The 21,867-nt window shown below is 33.4% G+C and overlaps 1 protein-coding gene across 6 annotated transcripts in view; it reads right to left on the bottom strand.

The window, feature by feature from the left end:
* The window catches only part of lrrk1 (leucine-rich repeat kinase 1), a 111,985-nt gene that overhangs the window by 20,670 nt on the left and 69,448 nt on the right, over positions 1 to 21,867 (bottom strand). For all 6 annotated transcript variants that reach the window (XM_067401379.1, XM_067401383.1, XM_067401382.1 and 3 more), the window contains 4 exons: positions 13,329 to 13,526; positions 11,094 to 11,371; positions 4,409 to 4,603; positions 2,005 to 2,156 (listed from right to left, as the gene is read on the bottom strand). In XM_067401379.1, coding sequence (XP_067257480.1) covers positions 2,005 to 2,156; positions 4,409 to 4,603; positions 11,094 to 11,371; positions 13,329 to 13,526 — 823 coding nt within the window. The remainder of the gene's footprint in view (positions 1 to 2,004; positions 2,157 to 4,408; positions 4,604 to 11,093; positions 11,372 to 13,328; positions 13,527 to 21,867) is intronic.

Here is a 21,867-nt window from a genome sequence, read left to right as displayed (position 1 = left end):
GCCGTCATGCATAATAATAAGCTCCTATATATGTGTTCATGAATATTAAAATTAGTCATTTTTTTAAAGGAGGCTTGAGAGCGTCAAGGGAAGCTGGAAAAATGAGATTCCTGAATGATTCTAATGAGGGTGTTTATATGAGTGAGCGAGAGGTCTGAAGGGGAGCAATTGCCGTTAAATAGAAAAACGGGAGAATGTTTAAATGAGGGAAATGGAGTGAAAGGGTTGATTATGGGCTGGTATGAGGCTTGTACCAGCATATGAGGGCCATTTTTGTGAAGTGCAAACCTGGTCTTTGAGATTTAATTTTCTTTGGCCTTTCTGCCTCATTACGGAAAAGACTCAGGCCCCAAAACTAGCGCGCTGCATAGGTAGGCAGCATTTTAAGGCGTCATATAGGCGCACTAATGACACGAACGCTGTTCCAAAACCTTCTCTTTTTGGCTAAATTCCAATGTGCATCCTTAATGGAGAAAGTAATCCCATGATACAATGTGACATAAGATAAGACATTAAGATATTAGTAAGAAGAACTAAGTGCTGTTATTGTTAACTTAACCTAAAACTTTTTAAAATTGTTTTTCATTAATTGAAATAAAGCTTAAATAAAATACACTTAAAAATAAAATAAACAAACTTAAATGAAAACTAAAAATGTTGCCTTGGCAACTACCTGAAATAAAATAAGTTTAAGTACTAAAATTACTAGAACTAAAACCAACATAAAAAATAAATTAATAAAAGCTAAATAGAAATTTAAAAAAGCCAAAAAGTAATAAAAAATACAAAAGCACATACATTTACTAAAGCTAAAATTAAAACTGAAAACAGAAAATATAAAAATAAAAGTTAAATCATTAAAAAAAATTAATAAATACTATAATAGTAAATAAATAATACTACCTTGCGATGAAGTGAGAGAAATTAACTATAAATACTGTATACCTGACTCATTCAAAAACAATTTATAAAGAATGTTCAACCTAAACAAAAATATATAAATAAATTCATTAGTGCTGTCAAATGATTAATCGTGATTAAACGCATCCAAAATAAAAGTTTGTGTTTACAATAAATGTGTTTACTGTGTATAAATATACACACATATTTTTTAAAAATGTGTTATATATATATATATATATATAGAAAAAAAAAAAAATATATATATATATATATATATATAAAAAATGTATCTCTATCTTAGGCACGTCAGTATTTTCACCCCCCCAAAAAAGGTTTTAAGCCAGTTATCTATTGCTGTATTGTGTCAATAGGAAAAATCGTTTGACATTTCCAAACATTCATTTTGCCATTAATTTTAATAATCCAGTGAGATTTTTGAATACACAATAAGACTGATAAAGAGCCGGTGCTCCGGCTATTAAAAAATCTCACTGGATTATTACGATTAATGGCAAAATGAATGTTTGGAAATGTGAACGGATATTTCCTATTGACACACTACAGCAAAAGATATAAAAAACTGTCTTAAAACCTTTTTTGGGGGGGTGAAAATACTGACGTGCCTAAGACTTTTGCACAGTACTGTATATATACACACATGCAAATATTTCTTATAATATATACATGTATGTGTGTGCATTTATATATACATAATTATACACAGTACACACACATATATTTTGCAAACACATTTTTGTTTGGATGCGATTGTTTGACAGCACTAAAATTCATACTACAGTATATTAACCCCTTAGTTTAACAGCGTATTAAATCCAAACTCGTTTAAAATCAATTCAAACTGCCTAATTAAAGCATGCCATAACAGTAAGGTAGGACCTTATATTTCAGTTAGGAAGCTGCCTTAGAAGACAGCTGTGTACAGCAGACAGGATGTCAGTTTTGGAACAAAGCCACAAAATCTAAAATTGCAAACAAATCACAAAGGCACAAACCTTCATGATATCAGCCCAATCTGAAAAGAAATGCCTCGTGAACATACAAGAAAGGCATGTTTTCATGCTGATATTCCCAAGAGCGCACCTGTCATCTTTGTCTCCATCCCAGAATACAGCGTTGTGGCCCTGCAGCGGCGATAAGAAGAGCTGACTGTGTTCCTGGCAGGACAGCAGATACCTGAGACAAGCAAAACTGGGATCCTGCATCTGTCTCATAAGAAGAGTGGCCAGGGGACGCTAAAACCATCGGAGGACAGGACATTATTAGACAAATGCTTTATTTCACAACATCTGCAGGTTAAAATGTGCCTACGTGACTATTTTTGACTCAGGTTTATGTCAGTTTTATAAACACTAAGGCAATAACCATTATGACATGCTGTACACTACTGTGCAAAAGTTTGGGTTGGTAAAATGTTTTGATGAAAAACTCACCATTGTTGCATTTATTTGATCAAAACTACAGTAAAACAGTAATATTGTAAAATATTACAATTTAAAATAACTTTTTTTTATGTGATCATGTTTTTTTTTTATGCAGAAATCATTCTCAAGAAACATTTCTAATTATTACTGCATGGAAACCCGTACAAAGCCCCGCACATGACACACACACACACACACACACACACACACACACACACACACACACACACACACACACACACACACACACACACACACACACACACACACACACAAAAAGTATATCCTAACTAATATGTCAGCACGTTTCACTAATTTGCTCTCTCGTTTTAAGTAAATTGTGACCACAATATAATCATTTGTTCCCTTGATTTACTAAATTTGATTTAGTGTTATTTCACCCAAAAATGAAAATAATGTCATTTATTACTCACCCTCATGTCGTTCTACACCCGTAAGACTTTTGTTCATCTTCTGAACACAAATTAAGATATTGTTGTTGAAATCCGATGGCTCAGTGAGGCCTGTATTGAGAGCAATGCCATTCAAACTCTCAAGGTCCATTAAGGTACTAAAAACATATTTAAAAAAGTTCATGTGGGTTCAGTGGTTCTTCCTTAATATTATAAAGCAACAAGAATACTTTTTGTGCACCAGAAAAAACAAAATAATTACTTTTTTTTAACAATATTCATATGGGCCGATTTCAAAACACTGCTTCTGAGCTTTATGAATCTTTTGTTTTGAATCAGATCAAATCAAACGGCTAAACTGCTGAAATCACGTGACTTTGGCGCTAAAAAAAAGCTCTGAAGCAGTGTTTTGAAAAGTCATTATTTTGTTTATTTTGGTGCACAAAAAGTGTTCTTGTCACTTTTAATATTAAGATAGATCCACTGAACTCACATGAACTTTTTCAAATATGTTTTTAGTACCTTAATGGACCTTGACAGTTTGAATGACATTGCTGTCTATGGAGGCCTCACTGAGCCAGTGGATTTCATCAAAAATATCTTAATTTGTGTTCTGAAGATGAACGAAGGTCTTACGGCTGTAGAACGACATGAGGGTGAGTAAAAAATTACATTATTTTCATTTTTGGGTGAACTAACCATTTTAATCAAAATAAGGGAACAATTATTAAACTAAAACGAGAACAAATCCTTAATGTATAATTTTTTTTTCAGGATTTTTTGATAAATAGTAAGTTCAAAAGAGCAGCATTTATTTGAAACAGAAGTATTTTGTAACATTATAAATATCTAATTGAAAATATTTTAAATTATTAACTCAAATACCTTTTGAAACACATTTAACGTCAATAATCTAACTTTTTTCCAAGTAAAAATGCAATATTCAACTTTTTATCCAACTGATTTGTGTTTTTGTTTTTTTAGTCACAAACTAACTAACCTTATCCCTAGCCAGTATTTTTCTCTGTGCAATCAACTCATTATTATTATTGGGTGTTCACACTGACAGCCATTTGTTGTAACAAAGCAACCTAAAAGTTGTTAACTTCCAAAGAGCAATGGCAACAAATAGCTTTTGTCATTGTGAATGTATCTTTAAAGAGGACCTGTCATGCTTTTTTGGATAATACCTTTAAAGTAGTGTGTTTATTATTTAGGCATTTATTATTGTTTATTATTTAGTACCATTTATGAATGTAAAAGGTCTGCAAAGTTTCAAAGATCAAAGTGCACGATAAACAGAGTTATTGACTTCCAAAAGAAGTCGACACTAATTCCACTCTCACTTCCTGCACTTCCAAAGGATGAAGACTCTGGCTCGAATTGATACTGTAAAAACTGACATTTTGTTTCCGACACATGCTGTAAGCAGTCGACCAATCACATCAGACTGGGCCATTTGACCAATCAGAGCAGAGTAGTCACTCTGAAAGGAGGAGTTTAGAGAGACTGAATCCTGAGAAATAAAGTGATGTGCAATGTATATTATGAGAAAATTAAAGTGTTTTTGCAAGTAAACCTATTGGGAGACCTCCAAAACAAAAAAAGCACAATAGTGGCCCTTTAAGAAAAGACAGAACCACGCTGTACCTTCTCTGGTTTGGTGTCCCAGCACTCCTGCATCACCGCCTGCAGAAAGTGAAACTGCACCTCCTCTGTGGAGCCCAGCGCTGGTCTGACTCCTTTAGATAGTTTCTTAGCGATCTGTAGTTGGTGTTGACCCATGCACGGTCTGCGGCCAGACAACAGCTCATACAGAACCATGCCGTACGAGAACATATCCACCTGAAGCACAGATGACAACAGTCATTTAAAAGCAATGCACAGTAATATTGTTCAACAGTCTCAGATGGCCCATGGCTCATTTACAGCCAATTCACTCCATGCAATTCCCATTTTGCAGGGCAGGTGCAAGTAAACTAGATCTCCACAAGCTGAGCTGTATATTTCACTTTACTTTCTGGCTGTGAAACAATCTGATAAATGAAAACAATAATAAACAACTGAGCTTGCTCCTGCCCTGTACATTTTTCAGTAAACAAGACTCAATATCTTAAGTTATTTGTCTCTCCAGTAAATGTATCTTGCTTTAAGAATTTGTACTGGAAAACAAGACAAAATAATAAATCATTTTTTTCCAGTGTAAGTCCTGCCTAGATCAGTCTGAAATGCGAGACTAGAAGGGAGGAGAGATGGAAAAGAAAAGGATGACTTAACAAAAGGATCATTACTGACACAGCAACATGTACGTCACGCACTCCTGATGTTGATTCGACAGATGCTCTGGGGACGGTGACATATTTTTATTAAACGTATTTCTAGGTCAGTTCTATAAGTGGACATGAGCTTTGACGAGAGCCGTGTCAATCCAGGACTGTATTTTTAGAGCGCACTGCTTTGCCAACACAAAGGAAAAAAGGCATGCTCCCATATTTCGCTTCAGTTTCAGGAGCTTGAAATGACATCACAGAGCAGGCATGTGAAAGAGCAGGAAATAGTTTGCAGTTGACACACACACACACAATCTACACAGACTCTTTTCTCTCAATCTAGCTGCCTTGAGTGCAGATATCTCACATTAAAAGGCTATTACGGTAATGATTTCATTAGCAATTACATGAATCAGTGATCAATTAAAATGCCTCTAAGGAGACTTTATTCTAAATAGCAAGCTGTCAATCACAGAGTGAGACAGAAGAAACACCACTGAATGATTCCTGTTGGTTTATACTCAAGGGAATCTGTGTGACCTTCCTTTTTCCATGAAACATATTGGTGTCCAAAAGTCTGAGGCCACTGAAAATGGAAAATTTCCCCTATTTTTAGTTTAAGGGGGGGTATCACACACAGTTTCTGCCAATCTCATGTTAATCTTGAGTACATCTAGAGTAACAATGCATCCTTCATATCTCCGAAGTCTTTAGTATTGTCATATTTATAAAAGATAGATACGCTAAACCGAGATCCTGGAGGCGTGTCTGCCGTCAGTGCTGTGGGAGGAGCTAAAGAGCACGCACAGCTTCTGCTTAGAGATTTCTGCTAGCAGCGACATTATTATACATACAAAGGGAACAAAAACGTTTGTGGCGTTTACGTTTTATGCACTTGCGCTCCGATTGCCAACAAAACAGACATCTGATGCAGCTTTACTCACCTCCCGCGGTCTGCAAATCCAGCGCTGAACTGGGACTTGTTTACAAAGTATTAATCAACGAAATCCCGGGAAAAAAACAAACATACGTGCATAACTCTGTCCCGGAAAAACAAACTGCTGGGTTTTTTGGCAAGCTGAATAAGGTAATCTTTCCCTTACAACTAAAAACACTCCTTCGGTGACAGGAGCCGAGTCTCATTTCGGAGGCTGCGTCCTTCGGAGATCGCATTTGAAGGCTGAATACTTCATTAAGGATGTCATATTTAAGAAAAGTAACCGTAATAAAATTGACTGAAATTCATTGTGAGGTGAAAAATACTGTAACTGTTGTTTTTTACGTTGCAATCTAACGCTTATTTTTCTTAAATGAGCCCGATGATGTATGCAGCCTTCAAAGGGTGCAGACTCTGAATTGGGACACAGCCATTGTTAAAAAAAAAATCTCTCGGCTTCCGTATCCCGAACGAAGCGCGTTGATGGGCGTGATCTTGCTCTGGGTGATGTGTGTGCGCACGATTATCAGGGAGAAGTGCCCAAACAAGGAATTCCGCCCTTTATTACGTGATAAAAGGCCATACTAGAAAAAAACTCTCTGAAAGCTGTACCAAAACCAGAAGTAGTCATTTGGCACAGAAAAACTCAGAAATACTCATTCACACGTCCAACTCGTGTTTTAAAATTTTGGCCATGCTAAGCATGAGAATCCAACTCTTTAACAGTGTAAATAAGTCAGAATGCATGAAATAGCTTTACACCTCCCCTTTAACAAGGTTCAAAGAACATAAATAAACAGAAAACAAAATATAAAAAGGTCACCAATATAAAGTAATATAACATAAATAAAATTTTAAAATAAAAAAAAATAAAACTAAATAAATATTCCCAGTTTTTCATTATTATAATAGCTTACGCAACTGATTTAATATTTTTGTTTATTAACAAAAATAAACAACAATTTTCTCCAGTATGATGAAATATCAGTATATTGTTTTAATGAAAAGGTCATAGTTTCAATGTTATATGTATTTTTGGGGATTTTCATATTTATTTAGAGACATTGAGCCATTTTCCTAATTAGCACTTTTCTATTGGCTGCAAGTAATATATAATTATTATTTTTTTCATTACAAAACATTAAAAGCATAATTTGAATGAAAATGAATGAATTTCATATTTGATTTCTGAAACAGACATATAATCGTACATATTTCCACTTCATTGAATATAAAATTTGTTTGAGATTATTGTTGTTGTTGTTGTTGTTATTATTATTTATTATTATTATTATAATAGTATTAGTATTTTTTTCACCCTTTTAAATAATAAAATAAGTATAACAAGGGATCCGGGGGATGGTTGGATTTTCAGCTTCAGACTGCCCACAATCCTCCTATACTGTAAAAATTATTTTCATGATTTGTTAATCACAACTTTTTTTCTTTTGACAAATCAACTTGGATAATTAATGTGGTTCAGATAACATTATATTTTGAGTTTATATTTATTAAACCAATTTCCATAGTATTAACCAGGTAACTTACTTGTTAAACCAACAATATTTTTTTTTACAGTGTACTTACTAGGGATGTAATGATATCAAAATCTCACGATACGATAATATCTCGATATAAAGTCTACGATACAATATTTATTGCGATATTTAAAAAAAATAAAATTAATGAATGTCTACGATACAATATTTATTGCGATATTTAAAAAAAAAATAAAATAAATGAAAATAAATGTCAGTTTGAAACAGGAACTTCCAGTGTAGTGTTTTCCGTTTTCATAATAAGGAAAAAAATAATAATTAAACAACCAATAAAAAAAATAGTAGCAAGTAAAACAAAATGCACAATACTCAACTCCTTTTTGTGTTTATTATACTTGTAAAATGAGTTTAACAGACTGCACTTTACAACACTTTACAAATAAGGTTCATTAGTTAACTACATTAATTAATAATGTCCTGCATTTCTACAGCATTCATTAATCTTTAACATTAATTTCAACATTAAAATCAAGAGTTGTATTTGTTTAATGCACTGTAAAATAACGAAAAATATGAAGTGTTGTATTTTTATTAACTAACATTAACAAACTAAGATTAACAAATACAGTAACAAATGCATTGCTCATGGTTAATTCATGTCAGTTAATACATTAACTAATGTTAACAAATTAACCTTATTGCAAAGTGTAACCACAAATTGGATTCATAAAGACCTCACTTGTTTCTAAACGAATGATTCAGTGATACAGTTGTAACAGTAATTTGTTGCCACCTAGTGGCGTAACAATGCAATCGATATATTAGCCTATTTGAAACATTTTCAAAAGGTGATTTATTCTGTTTTAATCGGTAACGAAGACATCAACGTTTATCTGTTATAATACACTTTTGTATACTTCTGTGATAATTGGAATATTTGTAACAGAAATAATGATACTATGTGTTTGACAAAATTGTTTGTAATGCTGTTTATATCGACAACTCTCTCTAGATCAGCGGCAGCGCGAACGCAGATTTGAATGTCACGATTTTATTTTTAATATAGCCTACACGGGCAAATTGTTGTCATTTAGGAATTGGATCATATGGGTGATGAAATCGAGAATGCGACCTTTTTAAAGACTAATCTTATTCAGGATGCATAGGATGTGTTTTTAACAGTCTACTGGAAAAATAAAATCATGTTTCTGCAGATTTTCCTCTAAAAACTATATGTGGAAAAACATCTAGATTTCAGCAGGACCTAAAAATCAGTGAAGGAAAAAAAAAAGAAAAAAAAAATTCCAAAACAAATTTGACCAGCATACAGGAACTGTGCCTATAACTAAAACATCTATGAATACCTGTCATTCTCTCATGACGTTGCATGAAAGTTGAGGAAACACGGTCATAAATTCCATTAGAAACATGTTAACAGATCTCATTCTGTTCTGTTGGACATGATCCATGCATACTCATACAAACCAAGCTGGAAAACAAATCAGCCTTGTGAATTGACCTAAAAGCCTCACTGGATCTCAAATCCGTCTTTGAAGGGAAATCCCTATGCAATTTCAAAGAAAACTTCTCTAAACACCCTGAAGACACACCGCTTTCAGATTCACTATTGAATGTGGGTTCTTGGAGCAAACAAACTGATGAAAGGAACGCTTCCTGGTTCAAAACAAGTTAAGCTCTACTGACAGATTCTGTGGCGTGCTGTCAATTACCACTGAAGATCATTTCAACTTGTTCCTCAGTTTGTAAAAACAAGCAAAAAAATCATGATCATGATCAGTTGACACTAATGCACAATTATTTACATGAGTACAATAAAATGCTGGATCCTACCAGTGTTGTAAATGTTATTAAAACTAAAACTATTACAAATCATTTTAAGGTAATTGAAATAAAGCTTAACGCAAATAAATATTATATGAAAAATTAAATGAAGAATTTTTTGTCGTGGCAACTAAGTGAAATATACGGAAGAGGATTAGGGCCAAGCAATAATAAAAAAATAAAACCATCTCAAGATTAAAGTTGTTAAATTGCGAGAAAAATCTTGTTAAATTTCGATAAAAAAGTCGAGATAAAATGTTGAGAATAAAGTCATTAAATTATGAGATCAAATTCGTAATTTAATGACTTTATTCTCAACATTTTATCTCGACTTTTTCATGAAATTTAACGTAATTTTTCTCATAATTTAATGAATTTGTTTTCAACATTTTATCTCGAGTATTTTCTCGAAATTAAACAATTTTTTTCTCGTAATTTAATGAATTTATTCTCAACATTTTATTTAGACTTTTTTCTCGAAATTTAACGACATTTTTCTCATAATTTAATGAATTTGTTCTCATAATTTAACAACTTTTTTCTCGGAATTTAATGACTTTATTCTCAACATTTTATCTCGACTTTTTTCACGAAATTTAACGTCATTTTTCTCATAATTTAATGAATTTGTTCACAACATTTTATCTAGAGTATTTTCTCGAAATTTAAAGATTTTTTTCTCGTAATTTAATGAATTTATTCTCAACATTTTATTTTGACTTTTTTCTCGAAATTTAACAAGATTTTTCTCGAAATTTAACAACTTTAATCTCGAGATGGTTTTATTTTTTTATTATTGCTTGTCCCTAATCCTCTTCCGTAGAAATAGGTTGAAGTACTAAAATTTGTAAAACTAAAATTGAAATAAAAATAAATTCAAGCTAAATAGAAATATTTTTTAAAAATGAGTGCTGCTAATTGATTAATCGCATCTAACAAAAGTTTGTGTTTACATAATATAAGTGTGATTATTACATAGGTTGTGCATGTATGCATGTATGTATGTATATGTACACACACATATATATATATATATATATATATATATATATATATATATATATATATATATATATATATATATATATATATATATATATATATATATATATATATATATATACATATTATGTAAACAAACTTATGTTAGATGTGATTAATCAAGCTGACAGCACTATTAAAAATATATGAAACTATAAAAATGACAAAAACTAAAAATCTAAATGCTAATTCATAATATTAATAAATAATAAAACAGTATATAAATATTACTAAAGTAACAATGGATACAGTAGCATAACAATCTTTGAGAAAAGCCAGTTAAAAAATATTCTGGGGCTCAATAATCAGAAAATAGTCCGAGCAGGACTGTCAAATGGATAAATGTAAATGTAAAGCACTTAAAATGGAAAGTGACTGAAGAGTTTAAGTAAAGATATGTAAAGCTTACATTAATTCTTCCATTAAATATGTTATTTGTTCTCTAACTTGTTCTAGTTATAAATAACATAATTCCTGTGATGAAGTTACTCCACCTAAGCAGTATTTTGCATATAGTCATAATTAACATTCCTTTCTGGCATGTGTGAAAGCTACTGGTTAAGCAGCTTTATATGGGCATGGCAGGAGTTTAAAGACTGGATCTTAAAGACCAAAAGACTTGACCCCTGTGTCTGAATTCAATTAGAATTCAGGCAGCAAACAGACTTTGACCTTTGTTGTCACACTAAAAGCTGGCTGTTTGACAGCCAATCAAACTCATTAGATCAGTAAGAGCCCTTTGGTACCTTTTCATCATAGACGATGCCAGGCCGAATCTCCGGAGCCTGGTACCCGGGCGTGCCCTCGACCCCTAAAGCTCCCTCGTGAAAGGACTGCCGGGAGATGCCGTAGTCAGACAGCTTGATGTTTACAGAGTCCTCCGCGTCCAGAGACCACACCAGGATGTTGTCAGACTTGAGGTCACAGAAGATAATGTTCTTCTTGTGAAGATATGCCAGGCCTGTCACGATCTGATAGGCCACTTTGAAGGTGAGCATGTGACCCAGCGGCATGTAGAGAGAACCTCAGGACAGTCAAGCAGAAATGACAGGTGTAAATTTCAGTTTGTTTCTCACACAAACCCATCATATGACCTCAGAAGAGTTGTGTGGACTACTTTTATGATGCTATTATGACATTAGGGTGAGTTAATGATGTTAAGATTTTTATTTTTTGTGAACTTTTGACAAATTTTTATTCACTGAAACACTTAATGTGACGCAGAAGACTGGAGTATTTTTCTCTTTTAAGGTTTACTCTGATGTATTGAAGTTTGTTTTCGCCATGAAACAAAAAATAAAAAAGCTAATTGTGACTTTTTTTCTCAGAATTGCGAGTTATAAATTCAGAATTGTGAGATATAAACTTGCAATTCCGTGTTATAATGTCCAATTGTGAGGGAAAAATAACTGATGTTTTTTCTCAGAATTACGAGTTCATATCTCACAATACAATACAACACTACTTTATATCTCGCAATTCTGACTTTATGTCACACAACTCTGACTTTATATCTCGCAATTCTGACTTTAAATCACGCAATTCTGACTTTATACCTCGCAATTCTGACTTTATATCTCGCAATTCTGACTTTAAATCACGCAATTCTGACTTTAAATCACGCAATTCTGACTTTATATCTCGCAATTCAGACTTTATATCTCGCAATTCAGACTTTATATCTCGCAATTCTGACTTTATATCTCGCAATTCTGACTTTATATCTCGCAATTCTGACTTTATATCTCGCAATTCTGACTTTATATCTCGCAATTCTGACTTTAAATCACGCAATTCTGACTTTATATCTCGCAATTCAGACTTTATATCTCGCAATTCTGACTTTATGTCACACGATTCTGACTTTATATCTCGCGATTCGTACTTTATTTCTCGCGATTCGTACTTTATTTCCCGCGATTCGTACTTTATTTCTCGCGATTCGTACTTTATTTCTCGCGATTCGTACTTTATTTCTCGCGATTCGTACTTTATTTCTCGCGATTCGTACTTTTCTATCACGCGATTCGTACTTTTCTATCACGCGGTTCGTACTTTTCTATCACGCCATTCCGACTTTTCTATCACGCCATTCCGACTTTAGATCTCGCCATTCCGACTTTAGATCTCGCCATTCCGACTTTAGATCTCGCCATTCCGACTTTAGATCTCGCCATTCCGACTTTAGATCTCGCCATTCCGACTTTAGATCTCGCCATTCCGACTTTAGATCTCGCCATTCCGACTTTATAACTCACAATTCTGACTTTATAATTCGCAATTCTGACTTTATATCTCGCAATTCTGAGTTTACATCAAGCCATTCTGACTTTAGATCTCTCAATTCTGACTTTAGATCTCTCAATTCTGACTTTACATCTTGCAATTCTGACTTTTTGTGAGATAAAAAGTTGCAATTACCAATTTTTTATTTTTTTATTTAGTGACGGAAACATGCTTCCACACTGATGCCATAAAAAGACTGAAGTATAAAACATTCACAAACAACTGTTGCACAAAAATAGACTGATGACACATTTTCAGCATTGTCTAAAAAAAGTTATGCAGAACTAAAACAAAAACTTGCTAAATTGAGTGCTGAATTTATATATATATATATATAAATAAAAGTACACTGCTTACACTAGTAAAACTTTCACAAATGCTCAAGAGATACTTTAAAATAGAGATATTCACAGTGGCATTTATATTATACTGAAATAATGTATATATTATTAATACAATTAAATGCTCAGGAGTGACTTCTATATTTATATGTTAATATTCAGTATTATTAAAAGGTATGTTATAATCTTACATATATTTTTATATTTATATTATATTATGTTAATTTATTATTTAAATATAAAAATTTATAACAATATATAATGAATTATAATATTCGATCATTAAGGCAGATAAATATATAAAGTTTTGTGCAAACAGAAAAATACAGGCCAGATTCTGTGGTAATATGTCACCTTTGGCTTTCTCTTCCAGGATGGTGTTGAGGCTGCCGAGCGGCGCCAGCTCCAGGGCGAAGCACAGCGGGTGTATGCTGATGCCCACCAGAGCCACGACACACGGGTGCTGCAGAGAGTGGAGCATGCCGGCCTCCTGACGAAACTCAGAGAAACTCCGGGCAGCGTCCATGGACTGCAGGTGCTTAACCATGGTGTCTGTGAAGAGACAAATTCAAGATGGTATCATTCAGCTGCAGGCCCGAAGAGTTCACTCAGACTTTCACCTCAGGTTATGGAATAATTAGCGATGATGAGTGCAAACATAATCATATTCACACACTCACATAAGCATGTGAATCTGGAATATATTTTTGATATATTTTTACTAGTGGGTGCAGGACACTATAGTTCATTTATGTGAGGATAGAAAAATAAAGTAAACTGTGACAAATTTTACCCAAAAATTATTCATACAGTGGACTACCAGTAAAATTGATAAACATTTGGAACCAAAAATTATTCAGACACTTTGACCTGACCATGTTTTGCTTTAGTGTTATCTGACATAATTAAGATTATTTTTTTCTGACACAGTTTAACTCTGAGATCTTGTCATATTGTATTACCTTTTTTAAACTATAGTGAATAAACTGTATTAATGAATGAAATGTTCAAGGTGTCTGAATACATTTTGGTTTGACTACATATATATTATATATTATATATATATATATATATATATATATATATATATATATATATATATATATATATATATATATATATATATATATATATATATTTATATATTTATTTATTTATGTATATACATATATATATATATATATATATATATATATATATATATATATATATATATATATATATATATATATATATATATATATATATATATATATATATATATATATATGGCAAAGGTTTTCCTTGTATATTGATTGTTTGTCCTGGATGTGCTGGCAGAACATACTGTGAGGTTAAAAGAGCAGCGGTCAAGGATCAGGTTTTACATAACGCATACTGACCTTTCCCATTAAGCACTATAATAAAAAAAATAAAATCCAGTCTGAGACCTCAAAGAGGAAACCTGTAACTGTTCCCTGACCTGAAAGTAAATGTTCTGATTTACAGCTGCAGGGTTTTTAATGGCTCTGGTTACTCACATGTACTTAAACTGAGCTGGTCTGGGGTCAGTGCATGCCACTGTAAAGTCTTAATGAGCGCCGCTGTAGTTTCTCTCCTGCTGTGCCACACATCACCATAAAAAGTTTGTTTTATGCCACGACGGTAGCTTGAAATAATGGACAGGAGTCTCAATGCTGCTGAAAGGGGTTCACCCGTGAGTTCCAGGACGAAAAAAAAAGGTTTGTGCCATACAGACATGATTTAAGATCAGTTGGCTGATGGACCACCAGGCTGCCGTGTGTCTTTGGTTATTTCCGCTCAAATTCGACAACTGACTCCTGGAGAACTGAAGTCAGCTACTTCAGGCCAGTTTCCACTGACTGCATTTCCTACTTACATAAATCATGATTTATACTCACATCAGTGTGTTTGGGTTATTTCACCATGTGTTTCTTTCAAAGTAGGCCACAGTATTTTATGACATTATATCATCTTCTCCAAAACAAACAGGAGAAAAGTGAACTGAAATCTAATCTACAATGAAAACAGAGATGTGAGAGGTCATGTGACTTCCTCTTACAGTACATGTAATGCCCCTTCCTAATATACTTTGCAGTTTGGGAAATGTAATGTTAAAATCTCATTATAAAGCAGATGTCTCTGACTCCAAAATATGATTGGAAGAGCCACAAGGTACAATATATATATAGTGAATATACACTACCGTTCAAAGTTTGGGATCGGTAACATTTTTAATGTTTGATAAAGAAGTTTCGTCTGCTCACCAAGGCTGCATTTATTTAATTAAAAATACAGTAAAATCATTAATATTGTGAAATATTATTACAATTTAAAATAACTGTTTTCTATTTGAAAATATTTGAAAATGTAATTTATTCCTGTGATCAAAGCTGAATTTTCAGCATCATTACTCCAGTCTTCAGTGTCACATGATCCTTCAGAAATCATTCTAATATGCTGATCTGCTGCTCAAGAAACATTTATTGTGCACAGATGTACAAAATATTTGTGTACAATATTTGTTTTTCAGGATTCGATGAATAGAAAGTTCAAACGAACAGCGTTTATTTGAAATATAATCTTTTGTTACATTTTAAATGTCTTTACTGTCACTTTTGATTGATTTAATGCATCCTTGCTAAATAAAAGTATTCATTTCTTGAAATTCTTCTCAAAAAAATAAAAATAAAAATTCTTACTGACCCCAAACTTTTGAACGATAGTGTATAATGTTACAAAAGCTTTGTATTTTAGATATTTGTATTTTTCAGGAATCCTGAAAAAAAAAAGTACACAACTGTTTTTAACATTGATAATAATAAGAAATGTTTCTTGAGCAGCAAATCATCATATTAAAATGATTTCTGAAGGATCTTGTGACACTGAAGACTGGAGTAATGATCCTGAAAATTCAGCTTTTCCAACACAGAAATAAATTGCATTTTATATTATATTCCAATAGAAAATAGTTATTTTAAATTGTAATAATATTTCACAATATTACCAGTTTTACTGTATTTTTAATTAAATAAATGCAATCTTGGTGAGCAGACAAAACTTCTTTTAAAAATCTTACCAATCCCAAACTTTTGAACGGTTGTGTATATAATTATGCTTATTTATTTGCTAAATGAATAAATATTAAAATTAATATTTTGTACATTGTGCACATTTATATATAAATATAACAGCTGCAATGTAACAGCTGATATCAACACAACATAATGTAAAATATCACCTTTAGGCTAATGGACCAGATTGCTTGGTAGAAAATGTGTTTATTAAGATTAATATTAATAATAAATGTTATTACTTATTAAACATTGTTGTTTTTAATCAGTGTTGTACTCTAATGCATGAATTCTTAACTTAAATGTTTTGCATTAATATTAAAGAATAAAACAAATCAAATTAAAAAGAAATCTAATGGCATGATCACATTTGCATGATTGGTATTTTCAAATTTTTTTATTTCAATATAATTGATTCCGGGCTTAGAAAATAATGCACACCCGAGGTGGTAATGCAGCCACGACGTGAAGTAGAGTTATTATTTTCTAACAATTCAATGGCTCAGAGTCAATTATTCCGCTTATAATATGGTTACCACACCTCAAGACACTGTTTCGATGTTGTATTTCAAGACATTTGTCAGGTTTTTGTCCTTAAAACACTCTTGTGTGTGGGACTAATTTCATACGCATCTCATCCCAAGCCTCCATTGCTAATTCCAAAACGTCATTTCAGAACTAGTAACGAAGGCTTGAGCCTTGATAGCAGAATAATACAGTTGATACAGTTATTAACAGTTGAAAGAGAGAGAGAATAAGCAGCATATGTGAATTAGCATACCTGATCTGTGCGTCTCTAACGGCAGCACTGTCTCTACTAACAGCGAAACTATAAGTTTATCTCAGTTATTACCTTGGTCTGTGTCGTTGTGGGTTTTGTTTCTTTTGCGGTTGTAGGCTGTAAGGACCTATTGAGATAACTGAAAACATCTGGCTGAGTGATACGGAACTGCCATGCGGTCAAGACCTGCCTGGAACTACTTTAGCCATGTGTTTCCCTGAAAATAATTGCACACCTTAGAATGTTGGTCAACCAATCAGATTCGAGCATTCAACAGCGCTGTAGTATAAAGAAAATACAACTTCTTTATAATGTTCAATAATTCAAAAGAGATTTATAATGTATTTCAAGGATCAGGATTCATGAGTACCACTTTTCAAAATCATTACATGCGTTTACAACAAATGCAGCTTTAACATGTTTAACTTGTCTTTGTAAATATTGTTATTGAGCTTTTCTATATTGAAAAATATCACCATTCTCTCACTGTATCTCTATCTACTACACCAAGACTTCAACACTATTCTATTGCCAGCTTGTATATTGATTATTTGTATTTTGTTTTTGGCACAAAACCTGATGAGGATTCTGGAAGCTCTGCCTCATCCAAAGGGCAGATGCCACCTGTTGTTGCCATTGGTTACCATAGGGCACCACTTTACAGACCATATAACTCCAGTACAAGAATGCATTTGACAATAAGATGGGAAACTATGAACAAGAAACGTCTGGAATTCATGAAGAAGAATTCATGTGTCATAAAAGTAAATGTCTGGATTTATTAGGCATCTTTATTGTAAAGAAACCTATAGAATGAGTGGGAGTGAATAAATCAACAGAGACATAAAACCGGGAACTGCTGAGAGACCCAATTCAAACAGCAGTGAATGAATGAGGCTGACAAAGAAATAGTGTGCATAAAAACGGCTGTGATGGAGAGAATCCTGCAAACGTAGTTTTTTTTTTTTTTCCAGTTTCCTGAAGGAGCTCTCTCTCGCTTGCAGTATAATTTATGACAAACTACACATCATAAATCGTTCGGAGACATTTCACAGGATTAGGGGAAGCGGACAGAGGAGCAGACAGAAAAAGCGAGAGGCCTTCAAGGTCAGAGAAATGCAGAAACTAGTTGAGCATGACACAGCTCAGAGGAAAATCATTATATTGAGATGTGCTGCTAGTATTGAATCTTGCTGCTATAAAACAACAGTTTATAAAGTTTGATAACTTTTTACAGAACTCCAAACCTCTCCTGCTGGTAGATTATTATATTATATTTTGCTTTGTTCAATCATGTGATCCACTATGGAAAAAAGAAAAGAATGCCCCCCCCCCCAAATCATATTTAATATGATTATATTGAATATATTTTAACTATGAAAAAATACTTTAATAAATCTAAATTAAATAAATTTAAAGATGGCTGATGAAAATTCAGCTTTGCCATCACAGGAATAAATTACATTTTTAAAAACATATTAAGCAGGGCTGTCAAAATTAGCGTTAACACATGCAATTAATTACATTTTTCAGTTTAACTTGTTAAAAATATTAAATGCAATTATCACAGCATCCGTATATGATCACGCTATCATTGATTCAAGTCCTATTAAACCATTCAGGTGTGATAGGACGCAAAAAAAAAAAAAGAAGAACTCAAATCTGTACTGGCGCACATCTGTGAAATGTCTCTCTCTGTGAACAAATACACGATCTTAAGAACTGTCAGAGTCTATCATTATGGACTGGATCGTTATTGCTATGATTATTATGTGTCTAGCTTGTTATATGTTTGGCAACTTTTAACCCTAATAGGAGTGTGTAGCTTTTTATTTATTAAACAACCATGTAGGAAGATGTATCACGACCATTTTCCAGGATGACAATTACATTAGATTACATCAATTTTTGGTCAAGATCTTGTATTGATAATGCAAGAGGTGAGCACTCTGTAAAGTCTCCTCCAGCACATCCCAAAGACTTTTAATGAATTTAAGGTCTGAACTCAAGCCACTCAGGCACAGGGCCCTTTTGTTCTTCTAAGGAGAATAATTTTTTTTCTGTCATCCGGGGCTTTTTGGAGGCCTTAACGTGCTCAAAAACTTGGCAAATTGGCACACACATTGGAATCTGCAGCCATTAGGATGACGCAAAGGATGGGACCTGGGCGTGGCAGGGGGGCTCGACAGCGCCCCCCTGGAATGGAGTCCAAAAACGTGGTCCATATATTAAAAACACGCTTGCATGTATTTGTATGAAACTGTGTACTCATATAGACCTCATCGGGCCGAACAACTTTCATGCTGTAAGTTATACGCCGGCTCAACAGGAAGTCAGCTATTACGGGTTGTTTGAAAAATGCATGCTCTGGAATTTGATATACTCCTCCTAGGCAATTAATCAGATCACCACCAAACTTGGTCAGCATGAAGTCAAGACATTGATGATGAAAAATTGCCAGCGGATTTTTGATATCTCGAACGGTTTGGCCGTGGCGAGGCAACAAATTTATGGCGAGAAAAGGGAAACAGGAAGTGTGTTATAATGTCTGCATACATTGATTGATGCTTATGAAGCTTCAGGAGTGTGTTCGTTATAGGAGTCTGATCACATGGATGTGACTATTGTGAGTCAAAGTTATAGCGCCACCAACTGGCAGCAGGAAGTGTGTCACTTTTTGAAATGCTTTGAGATCACCCTCTTATTTTTACCTAATTTGCTTCAAACTTCATCAGTGTAAATGTCAATACACAGCAGATGTAGACCTGTGACAGGATTTTAAATATTGTTGCCATGGCAACAGGTCAAACTGTAATAATATTCTTGAGTGTTTTTGAGGCTCTTAACATGCTTCAAATTGCATGAAACTCGACACACACATCAATATTGTCAACCAGTAGACATGGACAAAGCCATAGAAATGGGCGTGGTGGAGGGGCTCAGTAGCGCCACCTTTTGACAAAAGTGGGGGGGGTTTGTTTTTCCTATAGTCACCAAACTCGGTACACATATTATTCTCATCAAGCCGGACAATTTTCTAATTTACATTCACCAGCTCCACAAAACAGAAAGTCAGCTATTTTGGTTTGAATGTAATTTTTTTTTTAAAAACAGGCTATGAATTTTATACTACTACTCCTTCAGGGTTTATACAATTTACACCAAACTTTTTTAACTTGGTGCTAACACACTGAAGTTGTTTAATTGCAAACAGATGTTGGATATCTCAAATGGTTTGGCCGTGTCGAGGCAATGAATTTATAGCAAGAAAAGGGAAACAAAGTGTTATAACTTCTGCATACATTAATTAATTTTGATGAATCTTCGGCTATGTCTTCGTTCTACAAGGCTGATCACATGGATGTGACTATTGTGAGTCAAAGTTATACCGCAACCAAATGGCAGCAGGAAATGTGTTACTTTCAGTATACTTTGAGATCACCCTCTTATTTTTACCAGATTTGCTTCAGACTTCATTTGAATAATGTCAAAACATGGCAGATGTAGACCTTTGTAAAGAATTGTGATATCTCAAACACAGTTACCTTTGCAACGCATCAAACTTTAATATTATTTTGAATGCTTTTGAGCATGCTTCAAATTGTTTGAAACTCCACACACACATCAGGATTGTTAGCCAGTAGACATGGGCAAAGCCTTAGAAACGGGCAGGGAGGAAGGGCTCAATAGCGCCACCTTATAGTGCAGTAAATGTGGAGTGAATTTGACATTCCTTTGATGTTAATCTTTTTAACTGCCTATTGCCCGCTGTGCACAGTTGCCCTGAAGCCACCGGGGTGGCGGTGCCACCGGCTTGGGCCCGCCATTGCTGCTCGCAGCTATATTTGTTTTATTTATTTTTTGGGCGGGGCAGTGTATTCAAAAATTTTGGTTAAATTACAGTTAAATACATAAAATGTGTGATTAATTAGTTAATTTTTAATTGATTGACAGCACTAATATTTAGATATATTGAAAAAAAAAATAAATAAATATATTAAGAGTTATCTCAAATTTTTGAAGAAATTGAGAAATATAAAACTTCTCATGTACAAATGTTGATTATATGTATAAAAATATATAAACATTTCAGTATTTTGAAAGCCTAGAAAGATTGACTCGAGTACGTCATTAGCAGTGCTTCATGGGAGTGGGCGGAGCTAAAGAGCTATTTTGGCACATGTTTCTCTTTTCGACTCTCTGATTGGTGGAGTTTTCTGTACAGCATCATGGGTAATGTACTTTTTCACTAGGAATTCCACTGTTAAATACGATTATTTTAAAACTACATTGAAATGATGCAGACTGACATCTTCAGCAGAAGTTAATACTATGGATTAACAACCTCATAGCTCAAAGTACATCTGCCTTTAAAAGTTTATAAATTATCATTCAAAATCAATTTCCTTATGGAGAAAATGTATGGAGATTTTATATCCGGAACCCAACTGTTGTGCTGTATTGTCTTTTTAGAGCTGCTTTACAGTTGAATTGATCTCTATTTGCATCACTGAAAAATTATTTTCCTGTTTATCCCTCTAAAGCTGCTTAGAAACAATCTGTATTGTATAAAGCGCTATATAAATAAAGGAGACTTGACTTGATATTCAGAAGTTGCTGCTAGCTTGTGCAGTGCTGTCAGTATTCATGCATGAAATACTTGAAAACGCAAATTTTCACTTTTTTCCCTCAGGTCTGACAACATAAAAATCTGTATAAATACATAGAAATCACATCCCTGTTTGTTGCAGTGTCACATAAATTAAAGACTTCAATATTAAGCAGAAGATATTTACATTTAAATTATTGCATTTGGAAGATGCTTTTATCCAATGCAATTTATAATACAATGAATGTATTTTATCAGCATGCATGTTTAGGAATTAAACTCATGATTGCGGTGTTGCTAGAGCCATGTCGATCACTTGCTTTGGTAGTGGCTACAAGAAATAAATTTATAAATCACTATTTTTTGTCTTGTTGATAAACTTCCAGTTGATCAAGCAAAAAAATACTTACAAAACTTTTCAAGATAATT

The sequence above is a fragment of the Chanodichthys erythropterus genome, chromosome 11 (genome assembly GCF_024489055.1).
Source record: "Chanodichthys erythropterus isolate Z2021 chromosome 11, ASM2448905v1, whole genome shotgun sequence".
Classification (NCBI taxonomy): Eukaryota; Metazoa; Chordata; class Actinopteri; order Cypriniformes; family Xenocyprididae; genus Chanodichthys; species Chanodichthys erythropterus.
This window is presented reverse-complemented; position numbering and strand designations above follow the sequence as displayed.